At 34.9% G+C, this 19,688-nt stretch overlaps 1 protein-coding gene and 1 long non-coding RNA gene across 7 annotated transcripts in view; one reads left to right on the top strand and one right to left on the bottom strand.

Annotated features, from left to right (window-relative positions):
• The window catches only part of SCN9A (sodium voltage-gated channel alpha subunit 9), a 167,030-nt gene that overhangs the window by 50,480 nt on the left and 96,862 nt on the right, over positions 1 to 19,688 (bottom strand). Inside the window, exons 14-17 of the mRNA XM_058715068.1 lie at positions 19,023 to 19,261; positions 16,779 to 16,952; positions 15,231 to 15,587; positions 10,408 to 10,884 (exon numbers count right to left, since the gene is read on the bottom strand). Coding sequence (XP_058571051.1) covers positions 10,408 to 10,884; positions 15,231 to 15,587; positions 16,779 to 16,952; positions 19,023 to 19,261 — 1,247 coding nt within the window. The remainder of the gene's footprint in view (positions 1 to 10,407; positions 10,885 to 15,230; positions 15,588 to 16,778; positions 16,953 to 19,022; positions 19,262 to 19,688) is intronic.
• Positions 1 to 19,688, top strand: part of LOC131503606 (uncharacterized) — a 125,331-nt gene that overhangs the window by 103,786 nt on the left and 1,857 nt on the right. For 5 of the 6 annotated variants that reach the window (XR_009257473.1, XR_009257472.1, XR_009257476.1 and 2 more), the window contains 2 exons: positions 14,164 to 14,286; positions 15,199 to 15,495. This is a non-coding gene — a long non-coding RNA (uncharacterized LOC131503606). The remainder of the gene's footprint in view (positions 1 to 14,163; positions 14,287 to 15,198; positions 15,496 to 19,688) is intronic. The other variant, XR_009257474.1, reaches the window with a different exon arrangement.

Here is a 19,688-nt window from a genome sequence, read left to right as displayed (position 1 = left end):
TTTAAGTAGCTGGAATACAGTGGGTCAAGTGAGAAGGAAAAACTTAAAAACTTGAGAAACAAATATTTAAATATTTCTGCTACTGAGGCCTACTAGAAGTGGATAAATAAGGATTGGAACACAGGCAAACATTCTGGCAAAATGTGAGGTAAAAACGTAAACTCTAAGACTCAAGCTCATTATTCACTTACAATTAAAAGAAGAATAACAAACAAACAAAAAAACTACCAGTACATTTATGCTAGCCCCTTAAAACTACTCATAATGAGGAAGGAGAAGGAAAGACAAATTCCAGTGGACGGAACAGTTTTTTGAATACATGGATCTCTAATATTGAAAATACAATGTAAAATAAAAATTGGTACAGAAAAAGCATATTTTTCCTAATGTTTATGTAGGCAGCTTCTGCCAAAGAAAAGCATTATATTTTGAGTCATTCTTCACAAATGAAATATCCAGAGTTTTTTTGGTTTCAGGACAATGACCATTCATTAATATGCACCTCATGTTTTCTAACAGTTTGGTAAAAAAAAAAAGTAATAATAATTGAAGAATTAAACACACACACACACGCGCACACACACACACATTTCTGGAAACCATTTTCCGAAAAAGTATGTGTTTTACCTATACATACTATTGTATACGTATGCATCTTTATTTAAGTTCTAGGCAGGGGGGAGATTTTCTACATTCTGAAATAAAATTGTTTTACAAGAGAATATTGCCTCTGCATCACCACCCATCTGAAATAGAAAAAAAAATATGTCTTTTACTTAGGAGAACCTTTAAAGCTAACTTCAAGTAAACTGGAACAATATTTGTTTGTTCTTTTAATTAGAAACTGCTAACATCATTATCCCTAGAGTGTATCATTTTCAAGATAAAGTTTTGCTTTCAACATCGCACAATGGAAAACAATAATAAAAACATCCCATCAATGACAGAGCAATTCAAAATATATACTAGATTATAAAAGAAAAAAGGCAAGATTCTTATTAACATGGATTTTTTTTTCAGAAAACTATTTTCTAGAGTTTATTCAACAAGCTATACTAAAATAAGACAAAATATATCTGAGTGGCATTTTTTCTTTTATATTTGTTAGAAATATTATATAATGAAGTCCATATTAATCTGCTTCCAATATCATGAAAAGTGTTACATGTCTTATTGAAAGATTTAGTGTTCACTTACTATGTTCCATTTAAACCTCTTACCTTCCTGAGGCTATGCTGCCTGTTTCCTTATGAGATATATACAGTATAAGAAACATTCTCATCAGCGTATAATATTGCTTTTGGAATCAAATTAAGCATTTCAAGCACCTATAATTCATTCATTCATAGGCTTGGCCTATTAAATTTTAATTGATGCATTTTATATACAAATAAAAATTAAATTAGTTACTGAATTGATCAAAGAAATAAAGCCCTAGTTATCACTGTGCTTAAAGTCATTTCAAAATATATTCAGAATTATCCTAGAAGCTGGGTACTGTGGCTCTGTCCTCAGCTTTCTAGATGTGTACTTAGAAAACAGCTTATTTGTATGCATTTCAATTTCTGTAAATACAGGGCTAGTACCAGACTGTTCCTTTTCTGTTCTGAGATTTTTTTTTTATGCTTAAAGTATTTTCCCACAAAAATGGCTTATTAACAGAGTTTTGATTTACTAAATTTAAATGTGACTATTTTTTCCAGTTTTACTGAGATATAACTGACATATAATTTTGTGTGATTTTAAGGTGCACAATGTAATGATTTGATACATGTATATGTTGTGTGTAAATATATCTCTATATATTTACCACATCCTTTATGCACATAATTACCATTTTGTTGCTGCTGTTGTTATGATGAGAACATACTCTCAAAGTTCTACTCTCATTGCAATAAATGTGACAATTTAATGTGACATAGATCAGATTAGATTAGGAAGGGAAGTTGCTAGAAGTTTTCAAATTAAATGTTGCTCCAGTGGTTTCTGTTACATTCTATATATTACCTTTATAAGCCATCCAATAAAAATCTATAGATCATTCACTTGAATCACCTAAGGACATGAGAGATATATATATCAAGGAAGTCATCAAGAGAATCACAGAAAATGATGGAATTGCCCCCGTGACATGCTATGATGTCAATTCATCTACAGAACAATGTGTATGTTTCTACTTTCTTGCAATGGGTCAGGCAGAAACATTTAGTACTGAACAGCATGCATGACACTGAAAAAATATCATATATGTATGATTTTTTTTAGATAACCTGTGTAAAAGTGGTCACATATGTCTTTGCCTGGTTAAAAGCACAGAGCTGCATTCTTGATTGATCCAGTTTGTTTTTACCCCTGTGAGAAGTAAGAAGGTTAAGTACTGAAGTTTAGAAATGCAGAAGGATGAAATAGTTTAGTCAACTGATTTAAAATGTTTAAAGTCACATACCTGTAAGTAAAAATTAGTTGTATGTTAGCAAATACATGCTATAAGCTCAATGCAAAGCAGTACATTTGAAATACAGCAATAAGACTTGAATATTATTCAACACAGATTTAAAAACAATCAACTGGATAGTTATAAAGTTCTGTTATTTAGGAGATGAATTTAAATACTGTAATATGCTAAGGCAATCTTTTGGTCTGTTTGCTCTGTATAACAAGCATTTAAAAGTAAGTGATTCTCAATATTGGAGTGGGTGAGAGTAGGAGTGAGGAGTTTTTAAAAAGCATATTCTAAAATTAGCATTTCTTGATTTACTTGTAATTATCATATTAATTCAATTTTGACATTTCAAATAGCATTGAAGGAAAAAAATGTTTCCAAATTTATCAAAGTATAAAGAATAAGAAATACTGATTTAAATGTCAGACCAAAGTGTCATTGTTTTTAGACACAAACATATCCAATAAAGATGAAAGATTTTTCAAATAGTTTGAAACAAATCTTCAAAAAAGAAACGGGTAAGTAAAAGTCTACGAGTCTTTTGTTTTGTGTTTTTAAGAATCTATGCAAAGGGGCGTGTGGGTGGCTCAGTTGGCTAACCTACTGACTCTTAGTTTTGGCTCAGGTCATGATCTCGTGGTTTGTGGAATCAAACCCCACCTAGGGCTCTATGCTGATGACTGCAGGGAGCCTGCTTGGGATTCTCCCTCTCTCTCTCTCTCTCTCTCTCTCTTTCTCTCTCTCTGCCCCTCCCCCATTTGCACTCTCTCTCAAAATAAATAAAGTTAAAAAAAAAGAATCTATGCATAAAAACAGGATCAAATACCAGCTTAATTGCATAATTAAGGTATAATAGTATGATTATAATTATACATTTGTATAATTGTGATTAATCCCTAAATCTTGTCAAGTCAAATGCAGTTCTGGGAGAGGTTATTTTATTTTCTGAAACGCAATAACAAGAAAATTTCTAAGCTGCCTTTTTGGTGGAGGTAATACTGTTTGAAGAAAAAAACTGTAAAAATCTAAAGAGAGACCAAATAACAACATAATTAAAACCAACATGTGGTAAAAGGACATAAAATATTTAACCTTGATGACTACAAATATTTAAACAATTTTTTTTTACTAAATCGATAAAAGGAATGCATTTCATAACAAGTAAGCGCATTTAAGTTTCTCCAAAGATAATGGCATTGAAAACTGAAGAGTGAATAGGTGAAGTGGTAGATGGATTAATGAGTGAATGAATCATATAAACAATATGAATGTCTGTTCCTCTGCCTGGGATTTCCTTCTCCATTGGAGCCACACAATGAAATGATCTCCATCCTTTAGGGTCTGGCTCAAGTGCCACCTTCTCTCGCATGCTGTCAACCTGATATAATCTCTTACTCAATGCATCCTCAATGGACTGGTTTATTATTCTGTTCCATTCTATGTTATGTTATTGAGGTAGACTATAACTGAATAAATCAGCATTAAGGAGGATGAGAAGCTAAATTTGGATCACTAATGCACAATATCACTATACCAGAAAAGTTGATCCTTAACTGCAACATTACAGAGCATAACAGAAAACAATTATATTCCTACTCACATCTTGCCTTTCTATCGTATGCAATATGGCATTTAAGCTCAGGGTTCAAATTTTAAAAAGACTCCCAGAATCATCGGTGACTAATAAATATCATTTCTTAATCTTTTAGCATTTTAGTTATCTGTGAATATAGATGAATGATATCCATTCTCCTGGTTGTCATAAGGAGGAAAGTTATAGAATGTATATGAAAGTGGCAAATACGTAAAATTTTTCCTTGGTCTCTTTGGTGCTTTCTTCTTTTGGGTTCACTACTCAAGTGTTGAGTTGATCACTTGTCCTCTTATTTTCTGTGGTCCCTGGAGTGTAGTGGATGTTGTGGTGCACTGCCCAAATCTCCCTTTCAGAGAGCCTCCTTTTTCCAGCTACCAGGAATGTTGGGGGCTGAAGGTTCACAGCTGAGTCCCTGCAAGGGAAGTGTCATGCAGAAGAGAGCTGCCTCACCCAAGGTTCCATGTCCTCCCCTGGGAAGGTGACTCATTGGTAGGAGGGTACAAAGGCCTGACTCTCTTGCTTCAATTGGGACTACTCTAAAGGGTTATCCTAGTACCTATAGGAGACAACCATAGGATCAGCACAGGCCTACGATGAAATTGCAGAGCATTTCAGTTTCTCTCTGTGCTCAATCATCTTGCTTCCCTCATTTCTTATAGGTGTTAGGTGCTGTTCCTGGTAACACTCTCCAGTAAATCTCTTACACACAGATTTCTCTCTCAGAGCTGGTATCCCAGAGAACCTGACTTTAGATTGACTCCCTGTATATTCTGTGGTTAACCTAAATTAACACATAAAATCTCAACCTGTCTACAACTCTGACTTCTCACACACAGACACACAGAACAGAAGACAGACACACAGGCAACACCATTTGATTACAGGGAATGTCAAAGATTAACAACCCATCATCAGAAGCTAGGAAAAAGCAAGGGAGAATGCTCCCTAGAGGCTTCAGAGAAAGTATGGCCATGCCCAGACTTCCATTTCAGACATTTAGAACTCTAAAGCTTTCAGAGAATAAATTTCTGTGCGTAAAGCCACAACGTTTGTGATACTTTATTACGGCAGCCACGGGAGACGGATACACCCTCTGCAACAGCTCATGGCCCCTATATCCAGATCCTGAGCCCTTACCTATTAACTCGCAAGTATCTTAGAGTTTATCCCCTTCTGCCACCATCATTCCCTTAGCTTGAGCCCCTATCCAATGTCCTTTGGAAAGCTGCAATAACTTCCCATCTTCTCATCTTCCTCTGGGGCTGGGCTTTACTACACTCCCCAAGGAAATTTTCTTTAGAAGAACAAGTTTGCTACGAACAAGGTATAATAAAAGACCCTAAAGTTTTCTCTTTCTGTTAGATAAAAAGAAATGTATTTTACTCTCTTGTCATGGCACATCAGGCTGTTCACTACCTGGCTCCAGTCTACCTCCTAGTAGGCAACCTCCTACTTCCCACCAGGTTCCCTTCATACGTATGTAATGGGCCTTTTTTACATCCGGGTCTTCCACATACACTGGGCTCTTTACCTCCATTGGAACAAACTCCCATCTGATCTGTAGAAAGAATTTTTCTTTTCAACATAAACCCCCCCTCAAATGCCATTTCCTCTGTGAAGTATACCAATTTATTTTTAAGGTTGGTTACACTCTCCTCTCTCCCGTCTGAATATTTTGTCCTAAAACTAAATTGTGTATTCATTCTCTTTTTGTATGTTTAATTATAATTTCTGTTTCTATATGTGTTTCTTCTCAAGGGCAGAAGCCTTGCTTTACTCTTTATCACTTAAGACAGTGCCACAGAGAAAGACCTTCAGCCTACATTTACTGAACGAATGAATGCGCTAATGATGTGTTTTCCTCATGTCTAGCACAGATATGGTAACTGGAAGATGCTCAGTAAATGTGAATTGAACAAATGAATAGCAATGGTTTACAGAAAATGTTCTCTAATGTATTCCTGTGCAATTTCCCCCCTAATGATTAAAGTTAATGAGGGGTTTATTTGGACTTTAGTTCCTTATGGAACATGAAATTTTGCATAAGTGTGTTTGCAGTGTTTTAAGGTGACACTCTCCTGAAGGAGGGAAGTTTGATTATGTGAAATTTGAATATTTCATTGACCTCCAAGGACCTCAGCTAGTTCCTTCAAGACTTTGATATAATGTTTCAAAACTCTAAAGAACTATTAAGTAAAGCTAAGTATCTGCCTTTGGCTTAAGGAGGCATGAATAGGGCATCTTTCTCTGAGGAGATGTTTACACAGAATGTTTCCTCTCTGCTGAGTACACAATATGAGCACATTCACTTAAGCAGCCTAAATAAGTAGATACATTTGTCAAAAGAGCAGTAAAGAAGTATTTGGGGATTAGATTCACAATAAATAAAGGGGCATCTCTGAAAGCTGTAAGAGTCTGTACTACTGTAAAATCATATGAGGCTGTTATTGTTTTTAAATATTTTGAGAAATGAATTTGGATTAACTTAATATTTTCCTCTGAAATTTGCATACACTTCCAAAGTCCATGTTACAATTCTATAAGCTGCTTCTTTTTTCATCTTTGAAGCAGAGAAGGAAGTAATCTATAGTGATAGAAAACAAAGAGAATGACTCTAATCATCTAAGAAAGAGCTCTCCATTAAAAAAATAATTATTAATTTAGTGTTTTAGAGTTTTAAACATTGAAATTTGGCACAATTAAAAAAAACTACACTTAAGAATTTAGTTAAGCCAGATGCCAATCACATTAATTGCAGGATGCGTGGAGTAATTTTTTTCCCCCTTCAGCAACTCTTAGCACAGTGCCTGGAGCATAGTAGATCTCAACAAATATTTACTGAATGATTGGGTGCATTTCATGCTTCGTTTGAGGCGCATAATAAGGAAGCACTTCATTGCTGATGATAACAATCTGTGCAGTGTGTTATTAATGTTTCCTGTGTGCTTAGAGGACTGCAGTGTGCCTCAGGAGGAGGCTGATTTTGAGAGGGGCCATCAGTTCAATGTCTGCATTCTGAGAAGCAGCGACAAGTCCCATGGGCCCATGGGAGATGACAGTATGTCTTTCTCAATTCTGAGACAAACTCTATCTTCAGAGAAATGCTGCTGTTCTGTTGCCAATTATTTCCTCAGAACTGTTTAAGTTATTTTACTCAACACTTTATTTAAACTCATCTCTTTGGTCATCCTTTAGGAAGGTATTTTATTATAAAATGTTTTTACTTCATTCTGGAGTGTACTATCAGGACAAGGACACTTGCCTATCTGAGAGCTGATATTAGTAGAAGATGGAAAAGTGTCCATCAAGTGCAAAGGGAAAATAGGATGCTAGGCCCTAAAAGAGAAGTTTTATGCTTGTTTGTTTGTTTGTTTGTTTGTTTTTTGTTTTGTTTTGCTTTGTTGACGAAGAGGGGGGAAAAAGGAGAGGTGTCCAAGGTCAAAGATGTTTCTCTCTGTTCAAAATGCAGATTATTCAACAGGCAAAGGGGGAAATATCCCCAGTCCATGAATAAAGATAAAGATATCTCAGAAATCTGGCTCAAAACAAGCTAGGGATGAATTTAGGTTCATATCCCACACCAACTCAATCCATCATGGTGGCCACTGGGAACACCACTGATAAGGATTCTGAAGTGGCTTTCAGACTTAGGCAGAGAGAGTTCAAAGGATATGCCTCCAAACCGGCATGTGGAACAAGCTCCCTGCATCTTTTACACAATAAAATTGTGAACCGTTGATCTACATAATGCTACCTCTCTTGAACTGAACCTGCAGCAAATAGCTACTTACAGTCTATATGTGACCACTCGATTCCATATCATAATAACTGTTAATCAGGCACTTACTTTCCAGCAGACATGCACCTAATTATTTACGCACACCATTTACTCTTTATTACAATTCTCTTTTTCATATAAAGAAACTAATTTTTTTTTTGTAAATTACTGAAGACCATAGAGTTAGTAAATATCACAGCTAGAATTTAAGGCAAGTAGTCTATCTCCAGAGGTTGTATTCTTAAACATATCTATCGCAAAGTAGTGCTTAAGACTTAACTGACCTAAAGGTATTGAATCAAGTTATTACTTTCTGTTGGGTAATCAAGATTTATCCTTGGGGCAAGGCTCATCAAGAACATGGCAATCAGTATTTCAAGAATATCTTAGGCATGAAAAAATTAGAAAGTTGCAAAGGAGAGAATAAGCAGTTCACAAATATGGGAACTGAAGTGGAAGCTGAAGATTAGGGGAATTATAGCAGGGAGGTTAGCATGGAAGAGTAAAGAGGCACTTTCAATAAAGAAAATATGCTTTTTTTTTTTAGTGGTCCAAGTATAAAAACAAAAACAAAACCAAGTCATAATGATAAACATTTAAATCTCAAGCACCTGGAAAGAAAGACTCCAGACACAGGGTTTCCCAGGTCACAACAACTTAATACTACCTCTAAGTTACCTAACAGATTTCCTATATATCTTGAACTTCTGTTATTTCTCAAGTCCAGTATATTAAAGTGGGTTTGAATGTACTCATGCTGTGAGATATGTCATGGAAAACTGTTCATGAAAAAGGGCAAAATTTTCAAGTCCACAACTTTAAATCTGTACTTTTAGATGATAATAATGGGGATTAATTCAACAATAAACACAATGGCTTACATTGTTTTAGGGCTTACCAACTATTTCATATCTATGGTTTTTCAACTCTGATTTTCACTAGCAGAAACATGAGTAATTGAATTAGTTTCCCTTTCCACATGAGACCAAGCTCAGACCACTGTTCCTGAAAAGGGGTATGTGGAATCTGATCTTCCACCTTTAAGTTGAAATAACATCAACTTAAATTTGGAGATTTTGGATATAGTACTTCTTCCACGTAAAGGTTTTAAAAATAAAAAAATAAAAAATCCTATCCTTCTTTTGTCATCTTGGAAAGAATTTCTTTGGATACTTAGAAACACATACTCTTAATTTATATACTTATGTATTCACTTAGTATTGAGGATTTACTCTGTACCAACCACTGGTCATATGGGCAGGAGACAGACAGATAAGCATGCGAATGCACACACACACACACACACACACACACACACACACACACTGGTATGTATCTTTATTCCAAAATCCACTAGCAATTCATGGAGGGCAGGTCTTTCTTATTATAGGGTTAAGTGGATAGAAAGCATTTGATAAATGCCTTTCGAATACTTTCAAAAGTGACCTAAAGAAAGGAATAATATTTTTAGGTGATATCTTGAAACTTTAAAGAGATGCCATAAAAATATTTTGTCGTAAGACTCACTTATGGTTATTATATTCCATATTAATAAAATATAGTTCAATGAATAAAAACAGTAAACACTATCACTTTAAATGTGTGTGGCCAGGTGTGGAGAAGGAGGATATAAAAACATTTTGATAAAAGGTTCCTGTTTTCAATGAGTCTATAGCACCATTTAATGAATACAATAATTTGTCCAAAAAATTAAAATATAAAGCTAAATAACAAATCCAGGAAAAGTCATAAAATTGTGCAGGGTTAAAATGAGTACAACTCCTATCTCTCTGGAGAGAAATTAGGAAAGATGCAATAGCTACCCTTTTGATCACTCTGAGTACTGTTCTAAACATTTTACCTGTTAATTCTTGTAACCCTCACGCAATCCTGTGATGTAAGGACTAATAAATTTACCCATGAGGAATGTCTTAAAGATGCGCATAGGATTTTGACCAAGGAAGGAAATCCCAAGCAAAGTCAAGCATGATGCCAAGTGTTTGTGGTCTAGCAGGAGACCAAGCAAGCAGTAGGTGACACAGCTGGTCAGCTGGTGGGGGCCATGGTGTGAAGACTTTACTGTCTATAATTCAGGAGACTTGGGAGACAAAGGATACTTCAAAGGAGTGACATGATTGGGATTGAACCTGAATAAAATCAATCAAACAAGTGAACTCGAGTAGATGGAAAATGGAGGCAGAGACACCAGCTGGGACTCTGCTTGGTACGGTTTAGGCAGGAAGTAGTGAGTGAGAAGGCAAAGGTGATGAAGAGGAGTGGTGGCTTCAACAGATACAGTGGAAGGAGACTGTATGACTTCACAACTGAAAACAAAAGGGGATGAAGGAAGGGAAGACTGAAAGGTACCCAGCACTTTCAAATCTAGCCCAGTAGGATTGAATCACTTATGAAGAACCAGTAAGTACAACCGTTCAGAGGAACCTTTAGGAACCCATTATGTGAACTCACAAACAAAAGAAACTATCCATCAGTTTGCAATATTGGAAAGAACTTATCACAGCAAAAATCTGAAATTTCAGTTCATTGCACACTACTTATTCATATGAAACAACGCGCATAAAACAATCTTACCCCTTTGCTGTATTCACTATCTGAATCACTGCTGAGTTCCTCAGTATTCATATTTTCCAAATCAGATTCCCCAGGTGCAATCGGCACTGTCACTGTGAGGTTGGGGTTATGAATAAATGATTGACAATCACTTTCTTCCATTAAGTATTTGTCCACACTGCTTCCCAAACCACTGATTTTATCTTTTTCTTTGTGGAAATTGTGATCTTTGCTCATTTCGGCAAGCGTGCGGTTAGAGATATAGTTTTCTTTCTTACTATTCAGATCTTCTGCTCTTCCTGGGTCTTTGGGAATCTTTGGCTTTTTGGAGAATGCTTTTAGAATAAAGTCACGTAAGGTTTGTTTCACATAATTTACTCCCTTCCTAATTCTGGCAACTGCAATCTGGAGGTTATTTGCATCGGTGTCTTCTTCAATTGCTGTAAGATTGTCTGAGCTAAATGAGCTCAATAATAAAGCCAGAAATAGGTTGAGGACCTATATCAAGAGAAATAGGGAGACAGGGAATGAAAAAGAAAATAAGCACACTTTTCTGAAATACAGGCCAAAATCCAAACCAGCATTAAAGATTTCTGTACTTCTTCACACATAGGTAAGAGCATGTGATGGGGCAGAGGACAGGCCGGATTCCTCATCACTCTCTCTGGAACCTAGCTCCTGTGAACTCTGGAGAGCAGAGGTCAGCCACACCCATGAAGGACTTAGCCTGAGGAGCAAAGAGAATATTCCCTCCTCATTATCATTATGTCATTCTTACATTCATTTCTGCAGCAGGAGTCCCTTGGCCAAATTCCCTTTTATGGGCCTAAAAAGCCTTCCTAACATTTACTATAGTTAATATTTATTACCTGTGAGAAAAAACTAGAACAAGAAAATTGTGATTAGTGTTTATTGTGCTGAAGTAACCTAGGCCAAGCTCGATGTTCACTTTTCCCAGAAGTTAAATGTCAGTTTGTTGCAACAAATGGAACATAGAACACTTGCAAACCTCCTGTAATAAAATATTCTGTCCAAGAATTGTGCCAGCTTGCAACTTAATGAGGCTTTTAAAGCATAGAAAAGGGCCTGCCTACTGAACCCAATTCAAATGAGATAATGGCATTATGATTGAGTGGCTTTATGCCAATCATCTAGCCCTGGAAGAGATAATAAAAGAGGTCAGGACAACTCCTAGCCTTGAAGAAAAGTCCTGTTTGTGTGCAAAACCACTTGTTTTTCCTCCCTGAGGTAGGGGTCCAGGTGAACTCAACATTGTGAAAAGAAAAAAAAATTCTCATGGAGGGTTGAAAGTTATATTTAAATGAAAACATTATATTTAAGTGTTGTTTTATGTAGGAAACAAAAAGGTAATTGAAACACCCTTTCACTAAATACTAAATACCCTTTCACATAAATACACTATGAAGTGTCTTCATAGACAAAAACATCTACCTCACTAAATAATCAAATTTAGGTCAATCTGAGGAGAAGGGACTCACACCCTCACACCTGAATTTGGTCTCATCTAAAACAGTTTTTCAGAGATGTAAGCAGAAGAGCACAGGTTAAAAATGTCTATGTTAATATGTTTGATTTAAGAGAAGAGTCCAAGGGGGAGCAAAAAGAGAAAATCACAGAAAACAACTGTGATGAATCACTGAGGAATTCTGAAGTAGTTTACTTTCATTTTGGTCTTTATTGTCAATGAGAAAATGTATTTCATTATGAGATAACATGTTGTGTGTGTGTATATTTTAACAGGAATGTCGATGAGAAGCCAAGGGTTCATTCTACTACTTTAGCCTCCCTAATCAATGCAAGTGTTAACAAATTTTCTCTTTCTTCCTTTCAAATTTGTAATTAACTTTATTTCTTTCCACATTTATTGAGATGTAATTGATGTATAAAATTGTGTAAGTTTAAAGTGTACAATGTGTTGATTCGATATACTTATATATTGCAAAATGATTACCACAATCGTGCTAAGGAACAACCCCATCATGTCAAATAATTACCTTTTGTGTGTGTGTGGTAAGGACATTTAAGATCTATTCTCTTAGCAACTTTCAAGTATATAATATGGTAATGCTACCAATTACCATGATGTAAATTAGATCCCTAGAATTTATTTATCTTATAGCTAGAACTTTGAACTTTGGTCACCATTTCCCATGTTCCCCACTCCCTGGCCTCTGGTAACCACATTCTAGTCTCTGTTTTTATGAGTTTCACTTTTATAAGATTCCACATATTTCAAGAATATGCTTCATCACATCTTCATAAGGATAATAACAATAATTTTTATTCCATCAAAAATCATATCAAGACTCCACTATTTTGTTAAAATCTACCAGGTATCATAAATAACAATAAAGTCCATTTTATATCACATATCCATTATCATATTAAGCAGAGAAAGAAATATTAATAAATGTATATTTGATTCAACATTATCTGATTAATGTTCTTTGCCAGTTTCCTGATATAGACTTGAGATTACTAAAATCTACTTTTCTGAACTACCCTCTAAAACTTATGGTTTTTAACCATTTTAATTAAGTGGTAGTAAAATGACTTAAGGCATAAGTGAGAAAAAAAAAGTGAGAGATCTGTTTAGCATATAACTCTAATATGCAGAGGACTATATCAGAAATATAAATTTATGTGTCTTTCTTTTTAGATTCTAATTGTACATCAATGGTAATTCCTTATCCAAGAGTTGGTTATTTGTTTTGTGAGTTACACTTCTCTTATCTCTCATTATCACTAGCAAATAATGAACAGATATCAACATGAGGCAGTCATTACCAATTCTATATGGATTAAACATTCACCAAGATACCCCATCTATTTTTAACTATAAATTCATATTGCTTTTCAAAGTGTATCATTACACTCACACCTGTGTTCAAGCTTTAATATTGTATTATGTATTATTCAAAGACCCATTTCAAAATTCTTCTTCGAGTCACTATTTAGAACTGCTCTCCTTTTCTTCCAAGTGTCAAGAGCATTTTATTTTTGCCCCACTGCTAGCACTTACCACCTCTTCCTTACCTGATAATTTGGTGTACCACTTTTCTATGTCCATAGAATGCAAGTACCTTGAAGAGAGGGACTAACTCATAGGTATGTATTTTTAATCATCCTGCAATACCCAAATATATTTCCTTTCACAGAGAAAGTACTAAAAATATTGAATGAATAAGTTGAGAGAGCCCAAGGAATCCCCCTTACTTCATACATGCCTGAGCGAGTACTAAATATTTAAATTAGTTGTGATCAGTGGCTTTGGTGTGGTATGTTTTGACCTCCTGTATCTTATAAAGAGCTACATTTCAATATTTTTATGTCAACATTTTATAAGAAGTATATGAACAAGTCACATTAAAGGAGCTTATAATACAAATGTTAAATTCAGAAGAAGAACCGAAGAGAGAATATTTTATTTCATATTGGGAATTATAAACCGACATAAAACTAGGAAATTTATTACTACAACTGGAGGATGATTAATAATTACAGAATTCGAACTCATGGTGTCTATATGTTGTGCAGATCTAGAATTTGTATTGCATAATTTACTATGTATATGTCTAGCCATTTAATGGCACAAAACAATACCATTTAGGATGTGATTTGATAAATGTAGGTTTCTGTCCTAGACTCTGAATTACTTTTGATATGGGGGCTTCAAGGACAAAAAAAAATTAGTAACTTATTTTCAAGCCAGTGGGAAGTGTAAGTACTAACCATATAGTTGTTACCATACCCTAGCTCCTGAGATACCTAATCCAGAGTCTGATGCCAAGCTGACAGACTAAACCAAGTCAACATGGTGGCTTTGAAAATTGAAGTCAGTGAGTCATGAAGAACATCTTATCCCAATTTTCTCCTTTGGTAAGCTTGAAAATTTTCACCAATAAGTAGGTAGAAAGGAACAAACAAACAAAGAGTACAAGCCAAGAAAACACTAATGGAGACATGGAAGATCAATTGTTAAAGGGATATTATAGAGCAGTGGTGGGCAAATTTCTTCTGTAAAGAGCCAGATTAAAAAAATATATATTTTGGCCTTTGTAGGACATAGAATCTCTAGGACAGCTATTCAACACTGCCACTGCAGAGTAAAACAGACATAGACAATATGTAAATGAATAAGCATGTCTGTGTTGTAATAAAATTTTTCTTACAGAGTCTGAAATTTAAATTTCATATCATTTCTATGTGCCATGAAATATTATTCTTCCTTTTATTTTAACCATTGAAAAAATGTAAAAAAAAAAAAAAAAGAAAAAAAACCCCCAACATTCCCAAGCTTACAAGGCCATACAAAAACAGGTAGTATGCTGGATTTGACCCATGAGCTATAGTTTCCTGATCTTTGCTGTAGATCAGGAAACTATGTCTTATTATGTCTGACTATATTTGACTGTAGTGCAATGGGACCAGTCCTTTCAATTGCCTTGTTCTGTTACAGCTTCATTTTTATTACTGTTAATTCAATCATATTCTGTTTACTAGTATGATTTGATATTTGAAAGGACTTTTAAGAGACATGAAAACCACAGATTTAATTCATATGCCATCACTATCAAAATGAGAGAATAAAGTAGGAAACCATCCGTTAAAATAAATATTGCGAAAAATATAAAAATGGGTTATCTGTCAGGGAAATTGAAACAATATTTCATTTTATTTTCTGTTTTTTTTCCTGTATTAAAATGATCAAAATTCTATTGCAATTAATAGTTTTATGTGTAATTAATCCTATAATTATAAGTGATTGTCATATAACAATTTACCATGCAGAATTTTCAACGTGTGAACATGCGACTACGTACCACTAGATTTCCAATGACCATGACCATCATGTAAACTATAAGGCACATGGCTTGACCAGCGACCTCCATACAGTCCCACATGGTTTCTATCCACTCTCCACACAGCACGCGGAAGACAATCAGGAAGGAGTGGAAGAAATCATTCATGTGCCAGCGTGGGAGTGTACAGTCTTCATTGATCTTGCAGACACATTCTTTGTAGCTTTTACCAAAGAGCTGCATGCCAACCACAGCAAAAATGAAGACGATGATGGCCAACACCAAGGTGAGGTTACCCAGAGCACCCACTGAGTTGCCAATGATCTTTATCAGCATATTCAGTGTTGGCCAAGACTTTGCCAGTTTGAACACTCGAAGCTAAAAGTAAACACAAAGCTTAATGTTAATTATTAGAAAAATTTTCAATTTTCAATGTTTCCAATCTTGAGTTTTGTTCAGAATTTTAAATTCTAAAATATTGTCATCATTACCTAGCTAAAATTGATTATTTCTATTTTTTACTTTCAGCTATTTTCAATATTCTTGTTATTTTGTTATGCTTGCCACAATATAATTACTACACATATTTTGAAGGAAGTTTAGGATTGCTATAAAAGCCTCTTGTAATGATTTCAGATATTATTCCCTTTAGAATTGATAATTTATCCTTAATTCTATTTTTAGATAATTAATTTTTTTTTTAATTTGAAAATAGTCTGATACTTTTTATACCTTTTCATATTGACATTGGGATAAAGTCCAACATGTTAGTGTGGAGGTTCCTCAAAAACTTAAAAATAGAACTACCCTATGACTCAGCAATTGCATCACTAGGTTTTTACCGAAAGGATACAAAAATACTGATTCAAAGGGGCACATGCACCCTGACATTTATAGCAGCATTATCAACAATAGCCAAATTATGGAAAGAGCCCAAATGTTCACCAACTGATAAATGGATAAAGAAGATGTGGTATATATATATATATATATATATATATATATATATATATAGTGGAATATTACTCAGCCATCAGAAAGAATAAAATCTTGCCATTTGCAATGACATGGATGGAGCTAGAGTGTATAATCCTAAGTGAAATAAGTCAGTCAGAGAAAGACAACAACCATATGATTTCACTCATATGAGGAATTTAAGACACAAAACAGATGAACATAGGGGAAAGGAGAAAACAAAGAGAGGCAAGCAAACCATAAGAGTCTTTTAACGACAGAGAACAAACAGAGGGTTGCTGGAAGAGAGGTGGGTAGGGGGATGGGCTAAATGGGTGATGGGTGTTAAGGATGTAGCATGTAACTGAATATGTCTTCAAGAGTCTAAAATTGATTCAAATTATGACTATGTCTTCAAGATGCTAAGATTAAAATATTCATGTGATTTTTGAGCTCTTTAAGAGCTTTTGCTATAGAATTAACTTGATTACACTGGACACCAGAACCTAATCTTGTCTTTTGATTTAAACTGCTAAAAGATTTAAATAATAATACAAAGCATTAGAAACACCCCTTTATATGTGGAATACAATGGTAAGGTTGGTCTATATTTACCAGTCTGAATGATCGCAGAACTGACAGTCCTTCCACATCTGCTAGAAAAAGCTCTACTAAACTTAAAGTCACAATAAGGCTGTCAAAAATATTCCATCCTACTTGGAAATACTCATATGGATCCATGGCAATAAGTTTTAAAACCATTTCAGCTGCAAAGATCCCAGTGAAGACCTAAATGAGAAATACAATGTGTTTTTTCTGGTATTATGAGAAGTATAGAATCAAAGTAATGATGATTATTACCATTTGTTTAACATCATTGTGCTTCAGACAATGTGCCAGATACTCTACAAATGTGTTATCTCATTTAATCCCATAAACCTGGTAGTATTATTCCTATAGCTCCAATGTAAGCATTACAAGGTTAAAAAGCTCTAACTTTCCTGTCCATTCTCATCATCTTTAGATAGCATTTTAGAGGAGCATATTAAAATTCCAGGTAAATAAAGCCATGACAATCAACACAGGTCGTTTTTGCAAAAAAAAAAAAATTATATGGGTCATACTCTGGAAGAAAATGAAAAGGAAATATAGACTGACACTAAAATCTTGAGTCAGCCTTTTTGTTGGGTCTGACTACTCTTAGAGTAATAGAGAACATATTGACTCACTCTTTAAAGATTTATTAGTAGAAGAGGGAAAAGTATTTAATTGACACGGTGGGAGCTAAAGTAAGACTTTCAAAGCTTTGACACAAAAGTGCATCACAAAACATCATTAATTCATGACACTGGTATCAAAGGACTGACTTAAGAAAACAACACTGAAGGACCTGTTTATGAATCATTCAGGTTTGACTAGACTCAAAGAAGCTGACCAAAGAAGGCTCAAAGGGAAATGGTGAAGTCTACCTAAGTGCCGAATCCATTTAAAAATAATGCAGCATCAAGAAGACAATCAGGGAGTACCCCGCACTTAGGGTAGTGACAATAGATAAGAAACACGATAAATTCTTTTGGGGTTCACAGTGATGCAGTCAATTCAGCAAGAAGGTACTGAATTTCATGGCCTATACCTCCATCAACAATTAGAAACCAGATAGGCCTGTCTTTTTCCAAAGAGAAATGGAAGGAAAGAAGCATGCTCCCTCAGAGAGCATATGGTGTACATACATCTCAACTAAAAATACAGTATATGGGAAAGAAAACTGACTCAGATACAAAGTCTTTGGCTTCAAAGATCAATTGGTTTGGGACCATGGCAAAAGTAAAATTATCTTACACAGACATTCACAAAGACATCCAGAGTTATTCATGATTTATGAAGTCATAAATGGGGACCCTTTGGCCATGAAATTGCACTTCTGCCTGCTTCATACAGATTCTCAGAAACTAGCACTTGTTGTTTGCCATAAGGCATTACTTAAGCCAGAATGTGACCAGCACTGCACATTTGAGAAATCAGTCTGGCATCTATTTGCCAAACAGGATCCTATATCTTCTTGAAGCCTACAGATCCTTTCTTAAGTGCCCTTTTGTCTTCTGTGTCTAGTCCTACCATTTTAGCTTCTTGGTATTCTTATTCTTAAGACTTCTTTCTGCTGGTTGATTTAAAGCATGATGATGACAATAATAATAACAATAGGTTTAATTTGTTAATGACTTACGATATGCCAGGCTAATAAGTAGAAAGTGTTTATTCCTCTTAACAATATGATAAATGAAGTGTTATCATTATATTATAAATAATATATTATTTTTCTTATTTTGCAAGTGAGGTATTATTATTATTTTGTAAATGAGAAAATTAGAGACATATTTGTTCAAGGTCATATAACCAGTAAAAGGCAGAATGAGAATTCAATTCCAGGACTTTGGGACTCCAAAGGCCCAGACACTTCACTATTATGCCAAAACAAACCATCCACAGTTTTTCTAAAAATATGTGGGGAATGTACTCACAAGGCAGCTGCAATATAATTATAAAATAGGTAATTATCAAATTTTCAAATTGTTGCTTCAAAGAGACATTCTGACAGGAAAAAAAAACCCAACACCATCAATTCCCAAGATGGTGACCCCCCTTTGGAAACAGTATTGTTATAGACCTCTGCACTTCTGCAAAATTATTTTAAAGTAGTATCACCAGAAACTTGACTCTGTACAATGATTCATATTGTGAATTCTGGATATGGATAATTATGTAGCTATACACCCATCTGAGTTAAAAAAAAAAAGAAGTGACAATCATGACATCCAAGGGGAAGAACTATGGGTACATAATACACATTTAGAGACTCACCAAATTTCCTACAGTGAGTACATTTTTGAATTCATCAGTCATGGGGTGATGCTCCATAGCCATAAACAATGTGTTTAAAACTATGCAAATGGTAATAGCAAGATCTACAAAAGGATCCATTACAATAAAATAGACAAGCTTTTTGAATTTTATCCAATATGGAGAACAATTCCAGATCAAGAATGTGTGTGCAAATCTGTACCACCAAGGTGGACATTTCTGTCTGGATTCTTCAAGTTCTGGGGGGAAAACCAAGAGAGAGCATGAAGTCAATCATTTGTTTATTTTATTCCTAACCAGGTACAAATCAGCAGTAGACTTTAACACTGAAACAAGTCTTCTGTTTAGACTTTGCAAATTTAACAGTACTGCTCCTATGAAAGCATAATATATTACATAAAAATCTTCTATCATGATGTTCATTTACTAGACCAAGTGTAATTTAGGGGAAGGCAGTGAAATTAATGACTCAAAGCAGATAGAGGCAACTCCTAGAGAAACATACACCTAACGTGATGGTAAACAGGAGAACCTATGTTTTCTTTTTTTACTTTTTCCTTGCATATACAGAGAAAGCACATGGGAGTGGGGGTGGGGGAGAGAGGCAGAAGGAGAGGGAGAGAGAATTTCACCCAGGCTCCACGCACAGTGTGGAGCCCCACATGG

This window comes from Neofelis nebulosa, chromosome 2 (assembly GCF_028018385.1).
Source record: "Neofelis nebulosa isolate mNeoNeb1 chromosome 2, mNeoNeb1.pri, whole genome shotgun sequence".
Taxonomy (NCBI): Eukaryota; Metazoa; Chordata; class Mammalia; order Carnivora; family Felidae; genus Neofelis; species Neofelis nebulosa.
The sequence above is the reverse complement of the archived record's forward strand: the minus strand, read 5'-3'. Positions and strand labels throughout refer to the sequence as shown.